Source organism: Phyllostomus discolor, chromosome 2 (genome assembly GCF_004126475.2).
Source record: "Phyllostomus discolor isolate MPI-MPIP mPhyDis1 chromosome 2, mPhyDis1.pri.v3, whole genome shotgun sequence".
Lineage (NCBI taxonomy): Eukaryota > Metazoa > Chordata > Mammalia > Chiroptera > Phyllostomidae > Phyllostomus > Phyllostomus discolor.
In genome coordinates this window covers 108,339,568-108,363,002 of record NC_040904.2, presented here as the reverse complement: position 1 = coordinate 108,363,002, position 23,435 = coordinate 108,339,568, and the positions used below count along the sequence as shown (strand labels likewise).

Below are 23,435 nucleotides of genomic sequence, written 5' to 3'. Positions count from 1 at the left end.
CACAGGACATAGCCGACATACTCAGAATATCCAAATCAGTAAAGTTATTTGTGAAAATGAAAAGTGTCTCTTTTATTTCATGGAAAGAGCCATATGGACATTTTGGCCAACCCAATAGTTTCCCTTTGTAGTTTTTCCACGTAGAGATGATTCCTAAACAGTATTAAGATTCATTTTGCATGATTTTAAACTTCATCTCAATTGAATCCTACCATAACTACAAAGGAAACTTGCTTAGTTCACTCAACATTTATGTTTAACATACATCACCTTATTTTTTGGTTTTGAAAAGGAAATCATGACTCACTAATATTGTATGTATACACTGCACAGATACCAGTGTGAAATCACAAATGAATAAACATGGGTATCAAGAAATTTGGGAGACTCCTGCTGGGAGCTGCAGGGTGAGGTGACCAGGGCCAATACCCAGGGAGGACCTGTAGGCCATGCCCCCACCCTGCGGGCCTAATGCTCACTTTCTCTGTTCCAGTGGCTTCTCCTCGGTGGTAGCTCTGGGCGCCAGCATCATCTGTAACAAGATCCCAGGCCTGGCTCCCAGACAGCGGGCAATCTGCCAGAGTAGGCCGGACGCCATCATCGTCATAGGAGAAGGCTCACAAATGGGCCTCGACGAGTGTCAGTTTCAGTTCCGCAATGGCCGCTGGAACTGCTCAGCGCTGGGGGAGCGCACCGTCTTCGGGAAGGAGCTCAAAGTGGGTAAGTGCTCTCCAGACAATGCAAACAGGGTCTTACAGGCTAAGCGGAGACCGGAATACTCTCTCAGGAGCTCTCTGGGACCCCCTTACGTGCCCGTGCCTCGTGCTGGGATGACCCCAATTTGAGATCCTGAAGGTGCCTCGACCTGATGAAGGCCAGTCCCTGGTTTGAATCTAGACCATGCCAGCTGTGTATGGCCCAAATGCTAACTGGCTGAGAATAGCACTTACGTTGTTTTTTAATGAAGCCCAAAATTTAAAATTTAGCTGTTTTACCTAAAAATACAAATTTCTGGCTTATTTTGAAAAATAAGTTTACACATGTATCACCATAGTTACAATGGGCTAGAGTTGAGAACACAACTTGCTTTAGATCCATTCACTGCCACAGTCCCCACCACTCCCTATTATTCATTTTATAGCCAGCCTTATAAGACTTGCCTGGCCACTGTGGGCATTTCTATTTGCAACCCTTGTTTTATGGGAATTGCGTGTTGCTTGGACATGCACACATTAAGCATGCACAAATTGTTGGGACACACATTTGGATTTCTAAAACAATCGTGAGAAAAACCTAGTGGGAAGGGTTTGGCAACCAGGAGTCCCTGATCAGTGAGGGGAAGGCTATGCTGTGTGTCTTGCTAATGTGTGTCTGGACTGGCAGGCCAGGACCTCTGAAGGCTTGCTTTGAACTGTGGACTCTCCTGAAAGTCCACTTAGCCTCGGATTTCTTTGGGATGGAGTGGTTCACCTGGCCTGCTCAACTGATCGCTGGGCATTCTTGAGTCCTGTCTCTCCATCAGCCCCAACATCAACAAGTCCATTGGTTATTGAAAAAGTTCACACAAAACCCAGCCACTGCTCTGAGTCCTCACTTCCTCCCTCTTGGATCACACAGCTGGTGTATGTATCTGGGCTGCCAGGCCCCCATCTCCCACTCCCATCATCCTGCTGCTCCCCGATCCTTCTGTAGATTCTTCTGCAGGCAGGGTCATTCTTTGTAAATGGAAATTAGATCATGTCATTTCCCTGCTTATAACCCTGGAATCAGAATGAAATCCCAACTGCTGACCTCTGCCCCCATCTGCCCCCATCTTCTCCCTCCCCTTTGACCACCAGCCTCATCCTGTTTCCCAAACATATCATACGGGGTCCTGCTTTGGGAATACAGTTGCAGGAGTTCCCTCTGCCTCAGATATTTTCCCACAACCCCATACTCCTGAGCTTCATCCTCTGTGCACATGCCTCCATCTCAGTATCCTGATCTCACAGACCTTCCCCTAGACCCCTGCATGAAGCCCTGTAGCCATGAAGCCCTATCCTATCATCCAAGCACTTGGCACTGCCTTCATCTCTTCCTCATCTGTTGGGAATGGCTCAGTGGGTATCGGGACCCCCTGTCACCAGTGAGTGTTTTCTTCCCATTTCTTTTTGCAAGGGAGAGCAACATAATCTCAGTCCAGCCAAAGGTCTCAGTTTGTGATCACCTTCTGTAGCTGCCTTCTTACTCACACCTGATGGGGCTGCAGAACAGGATCCCGGATTCAGGAGGAGGCTTGCAGGGATATGGTGGTCTCTTGCTGCAGGCCCTCTTCACACCCACACCCTTTCAACATCTCTGGGAGATAGGACATTGCCTTGCACCACTCACTCGCCCTTGTTCCCCTTCTCCCCAGTGCCGGGGCTCACCTTTCAGGGGGAGAACCAAGGCTCAGAGGAAAGAGGGGCTGTCCCAGATTGTGCCCAGAAATGGCATCAGTACTGAGATGCCAGTTTAGGTGGATGAAATCCCCATCCTGTATTCCTTCCCTTGTTGTCACCTGTGTTTTTCTGCTTTCACTTGCTTATACCCCTGTCCTCCATTTCTGGGACACAGCTCTGTGCTCTGGCATTATTTCAATTATGGGGAAACTGAGGCTCAGAAGAGACCTGTCCAAGGTCAACAAAAGTGAGTTGTAGGGTTTCCCAGGACTGGGTTCATCCCAGTGCAGTTTGCAGTCTTGGAATAACCAGCCCATTGGTGTCACTGTAATAGTGCCTGCTGGGATGCAGTGGAAGGCCATGGTGCTGAGGGCCCTGCCATCCAACAGCATGCCTCCACCCTGGCTGGAGAGAGGTGTAGAACTGAGGGATCCCTTTCAAGCTGACATGGAGGATGACTCCATCCAGTATATACTCCAGTGTACTCAGAGTGGAGCAGAGGCCTGAGTCAGGGAGCCTTTTTCAAGAGGAGGGCTTGGACAGGCAGTGGTGGTCTTAGGGAATTCAAGCAAAGAAAGGAGTCCAGAAGAATCCATGGGATGCCCCCACCCCGGGCCTGGAAGAGAATGGGAGCCAGAGCCAGGAGGCATGTGGTCAATTTGAGCAGTTTGAATTTCTCGGTGGTGGAAGCAATTGGAAAATTTTGAGCATGGGTATGACTGCCAAAGTAAGTCACATTGTATAAAATAGCCACTATACAATGATTTTGGGCCCATAAAATGGCAGTATCATATGATTCAATCCAATGGGAATTCTGAATTAAAGGGTGGGTGCAGAATTCATTCATTCATTGTGATTCATTGATTCACTCATGCATTCACCCACTGTGGCTGGAGGCTGTTGTTCTACCTGTGTGGTCAGGGAAGGCCTCTGAATTCATGACGTGGGTGAATCTCAGGCATGTTGAGAGGATGAGCCTTCCAGGCAAAAGGAATGGCATGTGCAAAGGCCCTGAAGCAGAAACATGCTTGAGGAACTGCAAGGAGGCTGGTATAGCTGGAGTACAGCAAAAGAGGGGAGAAAGAAAGGCTCAGAGGTCAGAGGAGCTGGGAGCTGGACAATGCTACGTCTGTCAGGCATAGGCAGGATTCTGGATTTCCTTCCCTCCATTGAATGGAGAGCAAGAGAGTGACAGGGGCTGACTTCAGATTTAGCAGCATTGCTCTGGGCACTGGAAATGGAATGAACTGTGGAGGGACAAAGGTGGGAGGTGGGAGTCTGGTCCCGTTTTCCAGGCAGGAGGTGACTGGTGGCTGTGGAGCCAGTGAGTGATAGCAGTGGAGATCTGCTTTGGAAGGGAGCTGCCAGGATGGAGGGATACTGACAACCTAAAACTAAGGAAGGAGTTGCCCTTCTAAGGTGGTGGTAGTGGGAGCAGAGGAGATGAGATCAGGATTGGACACCTTCCTGCAAGTCTGAGCAGTCACTTTCCTTCTGAGCCTTGGTTTCCTCATGTATAAACAGCTATCCTGCTTGAGGACACCATGGGCAAGTCTCAAATTTAGGCTTTCTGGGCTCTTCATCAGTGTTCTTGCCTCCATGGGGTTGCCTCTTTCTGGGAATGATCAGTCAACAAGGGCTGTCTCATGGGGTGAGAGATCAGGAGTGCAGTGTTTGACTTTGGGAGCTCTGGCCATCAAATTCACATTCCAAGCAGCAGGACACATCTGCCATCGAAGAGACTTCCCAGAATCTCCAACCCATGTTTTGCTTATATATCATTGGCTAGAATTTAGTCACATGACCATACCTCACTGCAAAGGAAGGTGGGAAATATAGTCTTTTATTCAGAGCAGCTGAGACCAATTGAGAATCTGTGACTGAGGAGAAAGGGGAACATTGATACTGGGGTGGGAAGCCAGTCCCCAACAGGTTTTCCATCCCATGCTAAGACCTAAAGGCTCTCCTTCCACCACCCCCCTCAACTTCCACTCCAGTCTCGAACTCTGCCTGTGTTTCATGGCTCTGTTTTGCCTTCTGAGTGTTCCAGATTTTACCGCATAGATTTGAGGATGGCCATGCACAAGGCCCTCTTGGATGCTAGAAACTGAAATCCAATGTAGGCCACCTCAGAAGAAAAGGGGAATTCATGTTTGCATAAGTAACTGGAAAGTCAGGGATGGTGCCGACTTTCAGAATGTCTTGGACCAAAGGTAGTGTTGGCTTTTACCAACCCCAGAGCCACCTCTTTGAACAGTAAGATGGCTGTTTCATTGCTGGCACCACAACTTTCAAGTTCAAGTCCTGCAGAAAGGCCTTAACCTTTCTCTGGCAGCACCTGCAGAATTCCTATGGTTTACTCTGATTGGATCAGATAACAGGGCTTGACTTTTGTTTGTGTGTCCATCAGCAATAATCACAATGGCCAAGCGCAACAATGCTTTTGTTGGCCAGGCGTGGGAGCCCCACCCAGAACATTTCTCATGGGAGTGGGACTGCTCACGAGTCTATTAGTCAGCTCAGGCTGCTGTAAGAAAGTACCACAGTTTAAACACAGATTTATTTTGTCCCAGTTCTGGAGGCTGGAAGTCCAAGATCAAGGTGTTGGCATGTTTGGTTTCTTCTGAGGCCTCTCTCCTTGGCTTACAGATGGCATCCTTCTTACTGTGTCTTCACAAAATATGTTCTCTATGTGCATGCCCTTGATGTCTCTGTGCCCTAATCTCTTCTTATAAGGACACCAGTCAGACTGGATTTGGGTAACCCTAATGGTCTCATTTTAACTTAATCACCTCTTTAAAGGTCATGCTTCTGGACACAGTCACATTCTGAGTGACTGGGGGTTATGAATTTGGGGAGGGGGATACAATTTAGTCCATAACAATGAGCAACCACAGCACAGCATTGGTCTGTGCTTTAAGGGAAGGGCATATGGGGTGTGGTGGTGCTCAGAGTTTAGACTCCAAGGTGGGAGGAGTGGACTGGACAGTGGAGATGAGCCTTGACCTGGGTCTCTAAGGGTGTGAAGAGTTTCATTTGTCAGTGAATGGGATCCCAGGCTGAGGGAACAGTGGTCTCAATATATGGACATTTGATTGCTAAAGGGATGGTGAACAGGGGTCTGCAGCCTCAGGAGGCAAGGTGTCGCTAGCCTCAGGGGAGATGACAGGCTGTGTATTCAAGGGTCTTAAGATGACAGGGATTATTTGGGTGTTTGTGTGGCCCACATCAGCTTTATCAACTGCTATCCAGTGTGGCCCTTGGGGGGCTTAAGAAGATATTCACCTATGTCCAGGCTTTTTGTTTTCTTAAATCATACAACAACCCCCTCTGCCCCCACCTTCAATCTATACCACCCAACACAGCAGCTAGAATAAGGACAGGCAATTTAGATCCATTTCTGTGAACATCCCTCATGCACTCCCTGCCTTTCCCTCCCAAGCCATACTTTCTCTGTCCTGAATCTTGGGTTTTCCATTCCTTGCTTGCTTGTGTCAAATTTATCATGTTGATATATTCCCCAAAGGTCAGTTATTTGGTTTTATTTGTATGAGGTTGGCAAAAAAAGTTCGTTTGGTTTATTTTTCCATAAGATGGCTCTGGTAGTGCTTACCTGTCCTTAATTTCATTCAAAATAATTTTGTTAGATTGTATTATGACAGCTATCACATCAGAATGCATTAAAAAACATCAAGATTGGTGAATTTTTGTGTAGTCATTTTCATTATGAAGACAGAAGAAAATATGCACAATTTTCAGCATATTCTTTGTTATTTCAAGAAAGGTAAAAATGTAACTGAAATGCAAAAAAGATTTGTGCAGTGTATGGAGAAGGTGCTGTGGCTGATCGAATGTGTCAAAAGTGGTTTGCAAATTTTCATACTGGAGATTTCTCACTGGACAATGCTCCACGGTCTGTTGCGTAGAGCAGCTGAAGTTGACAGTGATCAAATCAAGACATTAACTGAGGACAATCAACATTATACCATATGAGAAATAGCTGATATACTCAAAATATTCAAATTAATAAAGTTATTGGTGAAAATGAAAAATGGGTCTCTTATTTTACAGAAAAAAATATACGGATTTTTTTGCCAACCCAATATTTAATTTTATAAAGAAAAGTATGATACCGTATGCAATCTTTTGGAATTTTCACTCATTTATCTTCCTGGTAGCTGCTGTTGATTCTGTTTTTTTTTTCCCCTCTCACCCAAAGACATGCTTATCGATTTCAGAAAGAGGGAAAAGGAGAGAGGTACTTTAGAGAGAAAGGGAAAGAAACATCAGTGTGATAGAAGATCGATCAGTTGCCTCTTCTATGTACCGCAACTACAGCTAAACCTAAGAATGTGCCCTGACTGGGAATTGAACCGGTTTACAGGACAATGCTCTAACCAACTGAGCCATACCACTCTGGGCTGTTGATTCATTTCAGCTGTGGTAAACAGACCCCAATGTGCACCCATGCTTTGGGTTGTGGGGCATGTGAGCTGCCTTAAACTTTTGCTGTCACTAACAGTGCCACCACAGGTCTCCTGGCATCCATGTGCATGCATTTCTCCTGGATACATACAAAGGAATAGAATTGCTGGTCACAGGGTAAGAATATCAACCTGATTTACACACCGATTGTGCCAAATGCCAGTCCCATCAGCAAATAGTGTTGATCTATAGCCTCTCCAACATTTGGGATCATCCAGACTTCTTCATTTTTGCCTAAGGAATGGGTGTGAGTTGCTTTCTCACTATCATCTTGGTTTGTACTTCACTGAGAAGTGATGCTGTTGAAATCTCTTCCTACATGTACTGGCTGTGCATGTTTACTCTTCTGGGAGTTGCCTATTCATGCTTTTAACCAATTTTTCCTTGGAGTTGTGTGTTCTCCCCTCAGTTTGGGCCATCATAGTTATATCATGGTGCAGGGAGCAGAGTATGGACTGGCTCAGCAGCACCTCAGGGAGGCTGAGTTAAAAGGGGCTTCAATCTCTCATCTTTTACATTTTCATTGAAGACAAGTAGGGGCCTGGAGCTGACACAGCCCTTCCCCTGCATGTGATTTTCATATGCCACTTCATCTGGTCTCACCCATTCCAGAAAGGATGCCTTCATCTCAGGCTTGGGGCAAGGTGGAGACTGACTGAAGGCACATGACTGTTTTGTGGCAGGACTGATTGATAGCAGTTCACTGTTCCTGAGAGATTCTTCTGTTTGTGTGCACCTGCCAGATTTGAGGTTGTTGAACATGCCATGACCTTGAGAACCTTGTCTTGTTGCTGGGTTGTGGAGCAGCAAAACAAGTACAGGTATCCAAGTCACACAGCCAGGTTTCCATCCCAGCCCCACCACTCCCTTGCTGGTGCCTCTGAGCAAGTACCTCACCTTTCTCATCTCAGTCTGGCCATCTGCAGAACAGGGGAGTCACATGGGCCACCTTGCCAAGTGGCAGCAGCATTATACAGGACGTAAGGCTCTGGCATCTGCTGGGTTAGGGCCATCACAGGACATCCCTTGGTCCCTCCCATTAGGCCTGCATGCCCATCTCAGATGAAGATGAGCATGAGGAACTGGGGATGCCTTTCTAGATTTGATTTTTGTTGCAACAGAATGGGAAGATGTAGAATGAAATGGGGAGAAGCTATTGGTTCAATTGCTAGTCTAAGCTCACTATCTTGACTCTACCAGCCTGTCCATTTCTCGCCACCTCTAAAACCACATCCTGGTTTAGACCTCCATCTTTAGAAAGTTGTTGCCCAGACAACTCCATCAGGCTCCTAATATACACTTGCCTTCCCCGTCCACTTGGCCATTCAGCATGGCATCTTTCCCATGATGCTCTGATCATGACATCCCTGTGTAAAACCCTATCGTGGTTTCCTATTGCTCTGGGAATAAAATACTGACAAGCCCCCCGGTCCCTTACCCTTACAGACTTCTGTGACTTTCATGCCAACCCTATCTCCACCCCAGTTCTGCTGGCCTTCTTCTGAACCTCAAGCACGTGAAAGTGCTTTCAACCTCAGGGCCTTTGCCCTGGCTGTTTCCTCTGCCTGGGTACCCTTCTGTTCTTCCATTCTGGGGTCACATGTCACCCACCCCAAGAGAAGCTTCATGGCTCTCCTGTGGAGTGGAAATGTTCATCCCTATCCATCCTTTACCTCCCCATTTCTTTCTATCACTTCACTACTTTAGGGTATAATCCTGATCTATTCATTCATTCTGCAGTGCTTTGTTCAGCCCTGAAGCCACCTGCTCGGTTCTTTTCCCAGCCAAGGACCTTGACCAAACGGCCATGATAACAGTGCCTATCTCCTAGGTGGGAGAGGAGGAGATTACTTATTCCCTGTGAGGCACTCAGAACTGTGCCTGGCACACTGCACATGCACCATAAACCATAGTTGAGTTGTTATCATCTGTCTCTTGGGTAGAAGGTGTGTCTTTGAGGGAGCAAAACCCTCTGATACAGTGGCTGGCACCTGAGCACATATTCACCACAGGCTCAGTGGGTATAGGGACAGACCCTTACCCTAATTCCTTCTGGAGTATGAGGAGGAGCAGAAGAGTGGAAGGGAGAAGCTGCTGAATGATGGTAGGTAACCTGCCCACCCAGTATTATACAGGTCTCCACTCAAATGCTGCTTCCTCCAGAAGGCCTTCCTTGACCATCTGGCCTGAGAACGCTCCTACCCCTACACCAGCAGTTCACCCAGTGCTGCTGCTTTTACAGTACTTACCTCTTTCAGAAGTGACTTTTCTTACTTTGTAATAATGGGTTCAGCATCAGTCTCCATACCAGACATGGAAGTTCATGGAGCCAGGGACTGTCAGTCATGTTCTCCTGGCACACAGTAGGTGCTCAAGAAACACATGAGGAAATCCATGACTCCCAGGCAGTTCAGCTCCTCTCTGCCCAATGTGCTAACAATTGTTCTGAGCCCTTGAGGACTCTCAGGTCTGGGTGGCACTTCACACACAGGAAACACTCTGTTCACTCTGTTCTCTCTGTTGTGTGATTGAAGACTTTTCATTCCTGACCCAAATATGAGACTGAACATTCATTCCTGCACATTTTCATGTTCGTCCATTTTAGCCCAGCATTGTGTTAGCTCTCCCTTCCAGTGGGATAAAAATGTTGACTAAGTCAAGGCCTAGGGAAGACCCCTCCCCAGTGGCATGACTCAAGAGGATCTGTTCCCAGGATCTGTTCAGCAGAACACTAGTCTCCACTCCCTCAACCCCCACCAGCTACTCTGGGAAAATAAGGGCGGGGCAGGGGGTACTTAGAATGATAAATTTGTGAACTCAGAGCACTGTACTTCCTGCCCAAGAGAGCCAGAGTTTCCATCAGCAAATTAAAGGTTCTGAAAAGTCCTGCAGACATGACAGCAGCTTCCCTTGGAGGGCCCACTCCTCTCTGACCTTGGACTCAGTGACACTCTGGTGGAGCTGCTCTTCAGAGGCACCCACATCAGGAGACACTGCGCTGGGGACCTTCACAGGGTGACCATGCTTATCATGCGGGTTTTGCACTAATCAGAATCCACCAGCGTATATTCACTCACCCCCAAGTCCAACATCTTTCCCCAAGGCTACAGCAGAGGCACATGCTAGCTTCCGACATTGCTGTGGATGGTGAAATGTAATTCTAGTAAATATTACCCTTGAAAGTCCTTTAAATAAGCCACAACATTCAGAATACCTGGTTTTATATACAAGTACAGTAAAATATTCATGTGGTTGTATAAGGTTCGTACAGTGGTATAGAGAATGAAGACCACACATCCAAAATATACATATAGTATTTTTTTGAGCTTTTTAGATTCTACATATAGTTAGATCTCATGATATTTGTCTTTCTCAGACTTATCTCGCTTAATATGATGTCCTCAAAGTCCATCTATGTTACTTCAAATAGCAAGATTTCATTCTTTTTTATGGCTGAATAATATCCCATTGTTTATATGTACCACCTCTTCTTTATCTGTTCATTCTTCGGTAGACACTTAGGTTGTTTCCATGCCTTGGCTATTGTGAATAATACTGCAGTCAACATGGGAGTGCAGACATCTCTTCAAGACAGTGATTTCATTGTCTTCAGATATATGCCCAGAATGGGATTTTTTTGGACATAGGGTAATTCTAGTTTTAATTTTTTGAAAACCTCCATACTCTTCTGTAGTGGGTACACCAATTTATATTCCCACATATATAGTATTTTAATTTATCTTTCCCTATGTGCATTTTCTTGAATTCATATAAATTAATGTTTTTGGGATCACACACCGTGCCCCCTCCACCCTACATGTCCACCCACTTATTTATTTATCTGTCCCACAAATATTAACTAGAATCTTCTGAGTGGTAAACAGCCGATGAATCCCTCAGGGCCCATGGACTAGTGGGGACAGGCCACATGGTCAGGGCTGCAGTACGCTCTGGGATCTGGTAGAAGAGAAGAGAGCTCTGGGTGGATGAGTAGGTGGACTGGAGCGTGGAAGGCTGCCTGCAGGGTTCAACTGGCATGGGCTGGCCCACACCCAGGACAGGAAGGGGGTGACCGGGGAGGAGCTGCCAAGGAAAGCTCCTGGTGTGACCCAGCCAGGAGCCGGGGTCCAGAGTCATTGGGCACCTGCACTGCAGGATGTGGTGTAGGGAAGGCAGAAGGGCTTCTGTGGAGATAGAGGTGGGGACAGTCAAGCTGCAGGGTTTTATGTTCAAGACTTGGGGGTTGCCTGAGAGGGAAATGTTGGAAGAGTTTCTCTCCCCTATCTCAGGCGAGGACAGGAAGTGGGAAGATAATCAAATTCTTAGCACATATAGAGATTTGCTCTGTCTCTAGCATTATTGTCAACAAAGAAATGGTGATTTCCTGATGTGTGCTCCTGGGGACAGCTGCGTTCTTTCCCAAATACTCATGACCTCCTGTTTGGTGCTTCCGTGTCAGAATTTTTCCAGGGATGGGCACAGATGACCTAGGATTCAGCTCTGGGGGCCACCCTCCTCTACAGACTGGGTAACTTTGGTACATTTCTGGGCTTCTTCTGCTGTTACATTTGTCACCATTTCTCCTCTCAAGCAGTCACTTCAGCAGCTCCCCTCTCTCTGTCTTGGGTGAGTGGCTGGCCTAGGATCCCTAATTGGGAATCTGCATGCCATGCACAAATCCATCTTTTTACCCCTCTGGGGCTCTGAAAGTGGATGGAGTACATGTCTGGTGAGCTGAGGACTGCTCAGAGGGATGGAATGGAAGACCTTTCCAGTGAGAGAGACAGAAGTGAGGGACAGGGCCAGCTCCACATTCTTTCTGCCATTAACAATGAGCCATCCTGCCTGACCAAAGGCCTTTTCTTTCCCTGTTCTTGTCTCAAACACAGCCAACAAAGGACATTTTCTCTCATTTGCATTTTTGCAAGCCTGATACCATCCTGGGTTTTTTTTGCCCTGACGCTATTTTTGAGATAAGTCCAGTTTTCATATGGTGGACAGACAGACACATACACACATAGACACTTCTACATCCACAGTCATTCATTCATTCAATTCTTGAGGCTTTGCAGATAAATAATCCAGGTTACCATGGCCTGGTGGGAAGAGACTGATCATTTAATTCAACACAAAATAAGAATGGCTAAGGTGCTGGGCCACAAGCAGAGGGAGGGAACTCAAGAAGGTCTCTCAGAAAAGGGACACCGGAGCTGCATCTTGATGGGTATGGTTAATCAATAATGCACCTAATAAGAGTTAATGCTGCCCTGGTTGGTGTAGCTCAGTGGACTGAGCACAGGCCTGCGAGCCAAAGGGTCACCGGTTCGATTCCCAGTCAGAGCACATGCCTGGGTTGTGGGCCAGGTCCCCAGTAGGGGATGCATAAGAGGCAACCACCCATTGATGTTTCTCTCCCTCTCTTTCTCCCTCCCTTCCCTTCTCTCTAAAAATAAATAAATAAATAAAATCTCTTTTAAAAAAGAGCTACTGCTAATTAATTCCTTATCAGGTATTGTGCAGGCATGTTATATGCTTTGGTTTATTTACTCTCTTTAGGAGGCAAGTATTTATTATTCTCATTTTACAAATGAGGAAACTGGGGCCTTGAGAGGTCAGTTAATTTACTCAAGATCCAGACACTGGGAAGTAGAGCCAGGATGTGAAACCAGGATTGTCAGCCCTGCTTTGAAACTACTGGGCTATATTTTCTGTTTCCAAGCAGATGGGAGAGGAAGGGCATTTCTAGGCTGAAGGAACAAAATGTGCAAAGGCACGGAGGCAGGAAGAAGCAGGTGTTGATCCTTGATGGGAGGTCAGCGGAGCTCTCTGCCTTGCCTGGTAGAAAGAGAGACCCTTGGATGGAACCCAGGTAGGAGGGAAGGTTAAAGGGTGGGGGCCTGCATGTGCCCCTCCCCTAGGTCCCATCTCTGGTGGCCTGTTGCCTTAACCAGGCTCAGTCGAAACACATATTCCCTGCTTCCCCAGTTTTCCTGGTTGTTCATTGAGAGGCTCTTTAGTTCCTTTAGATGGAGACAGCCAGATATGGCATTCTGAGCCCAGTAGGGCTGTGAATTGTCCTGCCACAGGGTTGGCAAAAGCAACCTTTTTCCATCTGTATATTTTCCAAATGATCATATATTTTAGCTTGTGTCACTGCAGATTGCTCACTCTCTGACCCATTGGCTTTAAATAGAAAAAGAAAAAAAATACAATGCACTTTGTGGTTTCCAGTAAGATACCGTAAATACACCCAGATAATATTCCGGTGCAAACCATTTACAGTGGCTGCACAGGGTGGTGCAATGGAATCTTTCGGGCAGGCCTGGACATCAGTTTATTTCCTCTGTACCCGCCAGGATTGTTATGGGGCTGGAATGTGTGGAGGGCGTCAGTTGGGCTCCTCATTTTCAACTCAGTGATAATATGGATCTAGAGGCCTGGGCTTTTTACACAGGAGTTTCATTAAATCTTCAGGGCAACCTGGAAGTGTCCTTTTGGTGGTTCGCATTTCAAAGACAGGGAAGCTAAGACTCAATGGAGGCAGAATCCTTGCTCAGGGTCATCCAGCTTAATAAGGAGTAGAGAGGAGTGACTGACAAGTTTCATTTTATTGGAGTTATGAGCTGAAGCCACCTGAGCTTCTGGATGGAAATTTTACTTGGAGATAGGGGTGGATTGAGAGTTAAGAAGGATGTGGTGGAGATGAGGATGGGGATTCCATACTGGGAACCAGGAGGCCTTGGTTCCAATCCCCCTGGTCTCACTGAGTCATTGGAGACTTTGGGCAAGTCTCCTGACCTCCTTGAATCTGTTGTCCCAGGAGGAACCATGGGCTTCATTCATGTCTGTGGCTCTGGGGACCTACTCTCTGATTCCAGGGACATTGGGGCTTCTGTCCAGGACAGGATGGTAGGGGCCAGCAGGACCTGCCACTGCCCTCTCTATAGCTTCAGTTATCCCCACAGCCCCTAGCTCACTTGCTTCCATCACAGGCTATACCACATCAGGGGCCATCATCAGAGAGTTTGCCCCGGGCCTGGAGCCCTCTCTCCCTGCACAGAGAGCCTCATAGTTGGCTCCTCCATGGTCAGAAGTTACCACACCAGATGCCTGCTACTCAGACACTGTCCTATTCTCCATTCTTCAGAGCCCTCAGCTGCTGCTGAGTGATTCGATCTCTCTGTTTGGCCCCCATGAAGTCAAGGGATGTCTAAATCCCTCCAAGGGCTGGGGCTGACTTTGCTGCAGGTTCTTCCTCTGCTCATGGGCATGAGGTAAGAGGTGGATGGTCAGGACAGAGGAGGGGTGGGTCTGCTCCTGGAGGGCACATGGTCAGTGATGGCCTAGTGCAGTGTCTGCTGCTCACTGGCCCCCTGGGGTAGATCCAGGAGAGAGCCGGGGCTGGGGTCAGTAAGACTGGAGTGGATATTATGCCCTTGAGGGAGAGAGTAGCTCAGATGCTGGAGTTGGGCTGACCAAGTTAGAATCCTTGGCAGGTTATATCACCTCTCTGGGCCTCAACTTCTACATCTGTAAAATATAGATAATAATGGCCCACACCTCATAACACTGTTGCAGGATGAAGTGTGTTGATCTATAGTGAATGCTTAGAACAGAGCCTGGTAAATAGTAAACAATTTTATGACTTTGCTATGCTTATTATGAACTATGTGTCATTGGGTGTATTGTCTCACTGCATTTCTGCAATAATAAAACATACGTCTTTGAGCCACACTTGCAGATTTATTGTAAAAAAACAAATGAGACAGCACTCAGGAAATCACCCAATTTGCGAGGGGGCATTGGCAATCCCTCACAGCCTGAAGGATTGGTCCTTCTGCAAACACTGAGTGTGGTCAGGGTCTGGGGGAGTCTTCTGGATTTGTTAGAGACTGTATGTGACCTCTGGGCCCGAATCTTGACTCTTCTTGGGTAAGTCGCCTCTCTGAGCCTCAGTTTCCCCACTAATGAAATATGGAGTTGTTAGTCATCTTGGGGGGGATGCAGTGAAGAGGTTGTAGATGGCTGGAGATCAACGTGGCTTCACACCCTGAGAGTCTGAGATTTTAAGACTCGGATCTATTTCTACCTTTTCACTACCATCAAACCCCGTTCTTGGCTTAGCAAGCTTAGCTCATCTCTTAAAAATTACTAATGGGGTCTTAAAAATTACTAATTGGTAAGTCTTAACTACTAACAACTGAGTGGCAACTCTTGACAAAAATAAAGACATTTTGTTAAGAAACAATACCTTAAGCCAAAGGAATGGTAAGCTGTCAGATGCAGCAAGGAGCCAGGAAGGGAGGTAAACTAGGATTGAGGAAAGACACTACCAACTTGGGCCTAGAATCCCAGTTCTGGCCAGTTTCTAGGTGGGTGGCCTCAGTGAATCACATTTCTTCTCAGAGCCTCAGTTTCCTCACCTATAAAACTGGAAAACGGTATCTCTACAAAGGGACTGTTGCACAGTACCACACTGAGAGCCAAATGTGGTTCTGGCACACAGAGATGTTCAACAAATGTTACTTTCTTTCCACCCTTCTCCTCCATCCCAAAACAAAACCAAAACCCCAGGCCTCTGGCGAACTCTGTGCTGACACCTGGGGGCAGTCGTGCTGGATGGGCTGGAGTTCATCACTACCCTCTATCCTTGCAGAGCCTCTCTGAACTTCAGTTGGGTTGCTCTCTTTAGGAACATGTGAGCATACTTTCCAAAGCACCTACATGGAAGCACTAAATAAAGGTCATATGGTTTTGGTCACTGTTTGAAGCTTTCATTCATTCATTCATTCATTCATTTATTCATTTGACAAATATTTACCGTATACACAACAGGGAACGTGACAAAGTGCTTGCCTTCAAGGAAATTATATTCTAGAGGGGCAATGGAGGTGGTAGGTATGGTGGGAGAAACAGACAACAAACAAATAAGTCTAAGATAGAAGGAAAGTTATGGAGAAAACTAAAGCAGGGGAAGCCTCTCTCTGTACCTTCTAACAGTGCCTGTAATTTCATCAAATATTTGTTCTATATCTGTGAAATATGCCATTGGTACTTAAATAGGGATTGTGTGGAATTTATAAATTGCTGTAGGTAATATGAACATTTCGATGATGTTGATTCTTCCAACCCATGAACATGGTACATGCTTCCATTTATTTGTGTCTTCCTCAATTTCTTTTTTCATTGTTGTGTAGTTTTCTGAGTATAGGTCTTTTAACACCTTGGCAAGGTTTATTCCTAGGTATTTTATTTTTCTTGTTGCCAGAGTAAATGGGATTTTTTTCTTGACTTCTGATACTGATCTTTCTTTCTTGGTGTATAAAATGTCTTTGATTTCTGAATATTGACTTTGAATCCTGCTGTTTTGCCAAATTTAGTTATTAGGTCGAGTAATTTTTTGGTAGGGTCTATAGGATTTTCTCTGTACACTATGATATCATCTGCAAACAGTGACAGTTTTACTTCCTCCTTTCAAATTTGGATGCCTTTTGTATCTCTTTCTTGTCTGATCGTTGTGGTTAAGACTTCCAATACTGTATTGAATAGAAGTGGTGAAAGAGGACATCCTAGTCTTGTTCCTGATCTTAGTGAGAAAACTTCTAGTTTTTGCCCTTTGAAGTGTGATGTTGGCTGTTAGTGTCTCATATATGGCTTTTATTATATTGAGGAATGCTCCCTGTACTCCCACTTTGCTGAGTGTTTTCATCATAAATGGGTACTGTACCTTATCAAATGCTTTTTCCAGATCTATTGATATAATCATTGATTTTTGTCTTTCCTTTTCTTCATGTGATGTATCACATTTATTGATTTGCAAATGCTGTACCATCCTTGTATCCCTGGGATAAATCTCACTTGATCATAGTGTGTGATCTTTTTAATGGGCATACTCCACCTTGGTCTGATTAAGGGACCCATCTCCTTTCTTGGACTCATTTAATCCCTGGGGACAGGTTTTTTTTGTTTGTTTGTTTTGTTTTTGTCTGTGTGGGTGTTAGAGGCAAAGTCTGCAGCTCAGCTCTGTAGTCCACCAGTTGGGTGACCGAAGCAAGCCAGACCTTTCTCTTGGCCTCAGTTTCCTCAACTGTAATTGAAGGTAAATGAAGATTTCTAGTCCTTACCTCACAGCTCTCTTAGAAGGAACTGTTACTGCTGTCATCAATAGACATTGCAATAAATGTGGCCACTTTCTCATGCCAGGCTCTGTGCTAAATACTTTACCTTGGTTAATTCTTTTCTAGCCCTAAATAAGTGGGTGGTTAGCCTTCCTATTTTATAGTGGAGAAGCTGGAACACAGAGAGGTTAGCAACTTGGCCAAAGTCACACAGGTAGGAAGTGATGGAACCGGGAGACCCCAGCACCCATCCTGTTCTCTTTATATTTTCCATCTGACTGTTCTTTTTTCTCATGTCCTTGTGGGTCTAATTTCACTGCTGGCTCTTCCCTCTGGTACATTTTTACCTATCTACTTGACACTCTGTAGCAGCCCAGGACCCTTATCTTTGTTCTCCTTCAGGGAATCACTGGCCTGGGACCAGTCTTCCCTCTTGACTTGGGAACCCTTGGGACATGCAGGGGAATAAATTTAAGCCTTAAATCTGCACAGAGGCAGGAATGAAGTTACAGGTTACAGGATATTCTGGTTGCCCACACTCGCTCCCTCACCTCCTGTTCTGGCCAAGTCAGACTCACCTGCTTGTTGCCCAGCTTTGTTGGGGTGGGGAGAGTATTTCTGCAGTCTACCCTCTCCCACTCCCTGGAAGTTTGTCCACTAAGTGCTCTTTTCTAATGTCCTGTTCGGTGGGTCTTGAGGCCTGGTCTCCTGCCCTCATGACTTTAAATTTCAAAGCTCTCTCCTTTGCAAAGCCCAGCAACAGGAGCTGGTCATTCTGTTTCTATCTGGTTAGCCCTGTCTTCATCTCATGGTCCCAGCAGGTTCCCTTGCCTTCCTGTGATCCCAAACAAGCATTGGTAGGTCTTGTGCCCCATTTCTTAAATTTGCATAACAAGCATATTATCAGGTGTCCAGCCTGCCGAATAGTCAGACCTGTGTGTATGTCCATCCAGTGGCTGCCCCCTTCAATGTGGCTCTGTCCCAGCCCTCTGTCAGGCTTGTGTCATGCACATATGGTTTGTAATACCAATATGAGAATGTGTGCAGAGTCAGGACCCCAGTAAGTGTGTGTTGGAGCTGGAATTTGAGCCTCTGTTTTAACAGGGGTGCTATGGCTAGGCTGGCACAGAAGGTAGAGCAAAGTGATCCTGGCACAGTGAAGCCATCCAGTCCACAGGTGAAAAGGCTCATATGTCTGCAGGGTAGGGAGTGGGGTTTGGGGTGTGGGGAGGGGCATACAGGTTGTTTGTGTCTTAGCAGCCCAGATGAGGGGGGCCATGAAGTAGACGATGGGTGGGTTGGAAAGGGGTGTGTCTGAGTGTGGGCCAGAGTAACCTGGGGCTCAAAGCAACTTGGAGGTTGCCCTATCCACTTCCTTCCCCACTGCTTAAGACATCTTCACCCCAACATCTTTAAACACTTCTCCCCACCCGCCATACTTGGTCAGTGCTGCTTCATTGGCTTGCTATGGGGCCTTTTCCAACAGGCTGCCTGCCCTCAGCCTTATCCACCCTGGCTCTGAGAGCCAAATTGCTAACTGCTCCCTGGGGTTTGCATTGCACATAGGGCTTCCTGCAGACTGCTTGGTTCATCTCCATTCTTTACAGTAGATGCTACTGTGAACCCATTTTGCAGGTGTAGAGACAGAGGCCCAAACAGGCAAAGAGGGTGGGTGGCAGCAGTCCTGCACCCTGGCTAACTCAGGACCCTTCTACTCCCACTAAGAGCCCCAGCACCCTCCAGCAGGGCCGTGTTCAAATAGCTGGGAAGACCTGTAAGAAAGCAACTTCTCAGCATCTCCTCAGACTCCTTACTAAACCTTTCTGTTGATGTATCTGCTCTTTTCTACCCTGATTGTGAGCAGTCCTCCTCCCCCTCTCCCAGCCCTGACTTCTGTGTTTGACCAAGGCCTGAGGATGCAGATGTAAAGGAGCCACATCCCAGCCTTCTCCAGAGATGCTCACAGTATAATGAGGAAGAATGGATGAACCTATAAATGGCAGGTGGCACACCGCAGTAGTAATAGACAGAATAAGCACTGCTGTGTCAGGCATGTGCCAGGAGTCAGGCACAGAACTGAGAGTGGTAAAATAATTTTAACTTATAATTTTTACTTTTTGATTATTTAACAAGAAAAGCATTCAACCAAATTTTAAAAGTGAGGGTGGAATAATTTATAATAAAATAACCAACTGAAAATATTAGTCCTTTCATGTAGGGTCAAGAAGACCAATAGTTTCCATTTATTTTTATTTTTTTAAATTTTATTGTTTATGCTATTACAGTTATCCTACAGTTGTCCCACTTTCCCTTCTTTGTCCTCCTCCACCCATAGTCAATTTCCACCCTGTTGTTCATATCCATGGGTCCTTCATATATGTTCTTTGACTAATCCCTTCATCTTCTTTTTTTAAAAGATTTTATTTATTCATTTTTTAGAGAAGGGAAGGGAGGGAGAAAGAGAGGTAGAGAAACATCAGTGTGTGGTTGCCTCTCTCATGCCCCCTCCTGAGGACTTGGCCTGCAACCCAGGCATGTGCCCTTGACTGGGAATCGAACTGGTGACCCTTTGATTCTCAGGCTAGCACTCAACCTGTGAGCCACACCAGCCAGGGCCCTTCATCTTCTTTCAATTAGTCCCCACCTCCTTCCTCTCCTCTTAGTGCTGTCAGACTGTCCCATGATTCTGTGCCTCTAGATCTATTTTGCTTATTAGATTCCACTTATAAGTGAGATCACATGGTATTTACCTTTCACCAACTGGCTTATTTTACTTAGTATAATAGTCTCCAAGTCGTTCCATGCTGTTGCAAAAGGTAGGAATTCCTTATTTTTTACTGCTGTGTAGCATTCCATTGTGTAAATATACCACAGTTGTTTTTATCCACTCATCTACTGATGGGCACTTAAGCTATTTCCAAATTTTGGATATTGTAAATAGCACTGCTATGAACATTGGGGAACATAAATTCTTTTGAATTGGTGTTTGGGGATTCTTAGGGTATATTCCCAGCAAATACCATGAAAGGTAAATACCATGTGATCTCACTTATAAGTGGAATCTAATAAGCAAAATAGATCTAGAGGCACAGAATCATGGGACAGTCTGACAGCACTAAGAGGAGAGGAAGGAGGTGGAATCACTGGGTCAAAAGGCAGTTCCATTTTTAGTTTTTTGAGGAAATTCCATACTGTTTTCCACAGTGGCTGCACCAGTCTGCATTTCCACCAACAGTGTACTAGGGTTCCCTTTTCTCCAAAACCTCTCCAACACTTGTTGCTTATTGATTTATTAATGATAGCCATTTTGTCAGGTGGGAGGTGACATCTCATTGTGGTTTCAATTTGCATCTCTCCTATGGCTAGTGATTTTGAGCATTTTTTTCATGTCTCTGGGCCATCTGTATGTCCTCCTTGGAGAAGTGTCTATTCAGGTCCTTTGCCCATTTTTTAATTTGATGGTTTGTCTTTCTGCTTTGAGTTGTATGTGTTCTTTATGTATTTTGGAATATATTTTGGAGAATTAACACTTGTCTGATGTATTATTGTTGGCAAATATGTTCTCCCATACTGTTGGTTCCCTTTTCATTTTAATGATGGTCCCCTTAGCTATGCAGAAACTTTTAATTTGATGTAGTCTCATTTGTTTATTTTTCCCTTTATTTCCCTTGCTCTAGGAGATGTATCAGCAAAAATATTGCTACACAAGATACCTGAAATTTTACTGCCTATATTTTTCTATAGGATTTTTATGGTATCATGACTTATATTTAAGCTTTTTATCCATTTTGAGTTGATTCAAGTGCATGGTGTAAGTTGGTCTAGTTTCATTTTTTAGCATGTACCAGTCCAGTTCTCGCAACACTATTGAAGAGACTATTTTTACTCCATTGTATGCTCTTGTCTCTTTCATCAAATACTAATTGGCCATAAAGACATGGGTTTATTTATGGGCTTTTTATCCTGTTCCATTGATCTATGTGTCTGTTCTTATGCCAGGACCAAACTGTTTTGATTACAGTGGCCTTGTAGTGTAGTTTGATATTAAGTACTGTGATCCTTCCAAATTTGTTCTTCTTTCTCAAGATTGCTGAGGCTATTTGGCATCTTTTTTTGGTTTCATATAAATTTTTTTGATATTTGTTCTAGATCTGTGGAATATTCCACTGGTATTTTAATAGGAATTGTACTGACTCTATAAGTTGCTTTGAGTAGTATGGACATTCTAATGATGTTAATTCTTCCAATCCATGAACATGGGATATGCTTCCACTTATTCATATCTTTCTCAATTTTTTTCTTCAGTGTTCTATAATTTTCTGAGTATAGGTTTTCTACCTCCTCGGTTGAATTTATTCCTATGTACTTCATTATTATTTTTTTGTTGTGATAGTAAAGGAGACTGTTTTTTTAGTTTCTCTTTCTGATAGTTCATTATTGATGTATAAAAATGCCATAAATTTCTGAATATTGACTTTGTATCTCACTACTTTGCTGAACTCATTTATTAGGTCAAGTAGTTTTTTTGTGGAGACTATAGGGTTTTCCATATACAATATCATGTTGTCTGGGAATAATGATGATTTTACTTCCTCCCTTCCAATTTGAATGCCTTTTATTTCTTCTTCTTGTCTGATCACTATGGCTAGGACTTTCAGTGCTATGTTGAATAAGAGTGGTGAAAATGGACACCACTCTCTTGTTCCTGATCTTAAGGGAAACACTTAGTTTTTGCCCATTGAGTGTGATGTTGGCTGTAGGTTTTTCATATATGGCCTTTATTATGTTGAGTTATGTTCCCTCTGTTCCCACTTTGATGAGTGTTTTTTTTTAATCATAAACAGTTGCTGCATTTTATCAAATGCTTTTTCTACATATATTGATATGATCATGTGATTTTTGTCTGTCATTTTATGTGATGTATCACGTCTATTGATTTGCAAATATTGTACCATCCTTGCATCCCTGGAATATAAATCCCACTTGATTATGGTGTATCATCTTTTTAAGGTATTTCTGGGTCCAGTTTGCTAATATTTTGTTGAGGATTTTAGCATCTATGTTCATCAGAGATATTGGCCTGTAATTTTCTTTCTTTGTTGTGTCTTTACCTGGTTTCAATAGTTTCCATTTAAACATAGAATTACAAAATTCATATTTTAGCCTATATTTGATGGCACAGAAATATAAAAGTCATACAAGTTTCACTGAGACCTTCTCTTCCCTCCAGTGTATAAGTTATACAATTGCTCCTTCATTCAGTACTCAGACTTTATAAAAATCACCAGTTCTACTTTGAAATATACCTACAACTTTCCTGAGGACGAGCACTCTTAAAGCCATTCTTATAGAACAAACTCTTACTGTTCTCTTTCATCTTCATGAGAAAAGTACTGTTGCAGAGTTTCCATTATACATCTAAACACAGACACAGTGAGGGCTCATCACTAGCTAAAAGACCAGAGACTGAGTCTTCTGAGATTTAAACCCCAGTCTCTGGCTCAAAGACTGTGTGCAGTCTGCAGGTGGGGAAGTAACACTGCCTTGCAGTTTGTTGCCAGGTGCTGTGAACGTCGTGGCATGTAGTTTGTACTGCTAATCTGAGTGTGGTGTGGAATGGGTGATGATCCACAGAGAGGCCTTCATGTGGCTTGCCAGAGCCTAGCAATGAGCCCACTGCCTTTCTCCTTTCCTGCCCTGTCAGCTCCCTAAGGGCATGCAGTGAGTGTGCGCAGGACATGGGCACTCAGGCATCATCCAAGGTGGAGCTTTTTTGGAGGTGAGGAATGGGTACTTGGTCTATCTTTGTGGAGCCTTTGCAGCGAGCTCAGCCACCCTCTTATGGAGGCCTCTCTTCTCCCAGGATGCCCTGGACCTGACCCCAGTCTCTCCACTCTTCTCCTGCAGGGAGCCGGGAGGCTGCCTTCACTTACGCCATCATAGCTGCCGGTGTGGCCCACGCCATCACAGCTGCCTGCACGCAGGGCAACCTGAGTGACTGTGGCTGTGACAAGGAGAAGCAAGGCCAGTACCATCGGGACGAGGGCTGGAAGTGGGGTGGCTGCTCTGCCGACATCCGCTACGGCATCGGCTTCGCCAAGGTCTTTGTGGATGCCCGGGAGATCAAGCAGAATGCCAGGACTCTCATGAACTTACACAATAACGAGGCAGGCCGCAAGGTAGGCAGCCAGGGAGGGGCGCTGGCAGCTCTGGCAGAGATGCTTCAAAACAGCCTATTCCTAAGGGTTGGTGTTAGTGTTTGGTCTCTGGTAATGAGCCACAGAGCTTTGCCCTTAGCTCAGTGCTATCATCAATTTGCTGCTGGTCAGGATCAGTGTATGGCATGAAGCTTGTCAGTTAGAAGAGAGGTTGAATAACTGAATCTGTTAAAACAAATTGTATGTTATTCAGC

At 45.2% G+C, this 23,435-nt stretch overlaps 1 protein-coding gene across 2 annotated transcripts in view; it reads left to right on the top strand.

Annotated features, from left to right (window-relative positions):
* The window catches only part of WNT7A (Wnt family member 7A), a 68,742-nt gene that overhangs the window by 5,148 nt on the left and 40,159 nt on the right, over positions 1–23,435 (top strand). For both annotated transcript variants that reach the window (XM_028504497.2, XM_036018317.1), the window contains exons 2-3: positions 494–720; positions 22,931–23,202. In XM_028504497.2, coding sequence (XP_028360298.1) covers positions 494–720; positions 22,931–23,202 — 499 coding nt within the window. The remainder of the gene's footprint in view (positions 1–493; positions 721–22,930; positions 23,203–23,435) is intronic.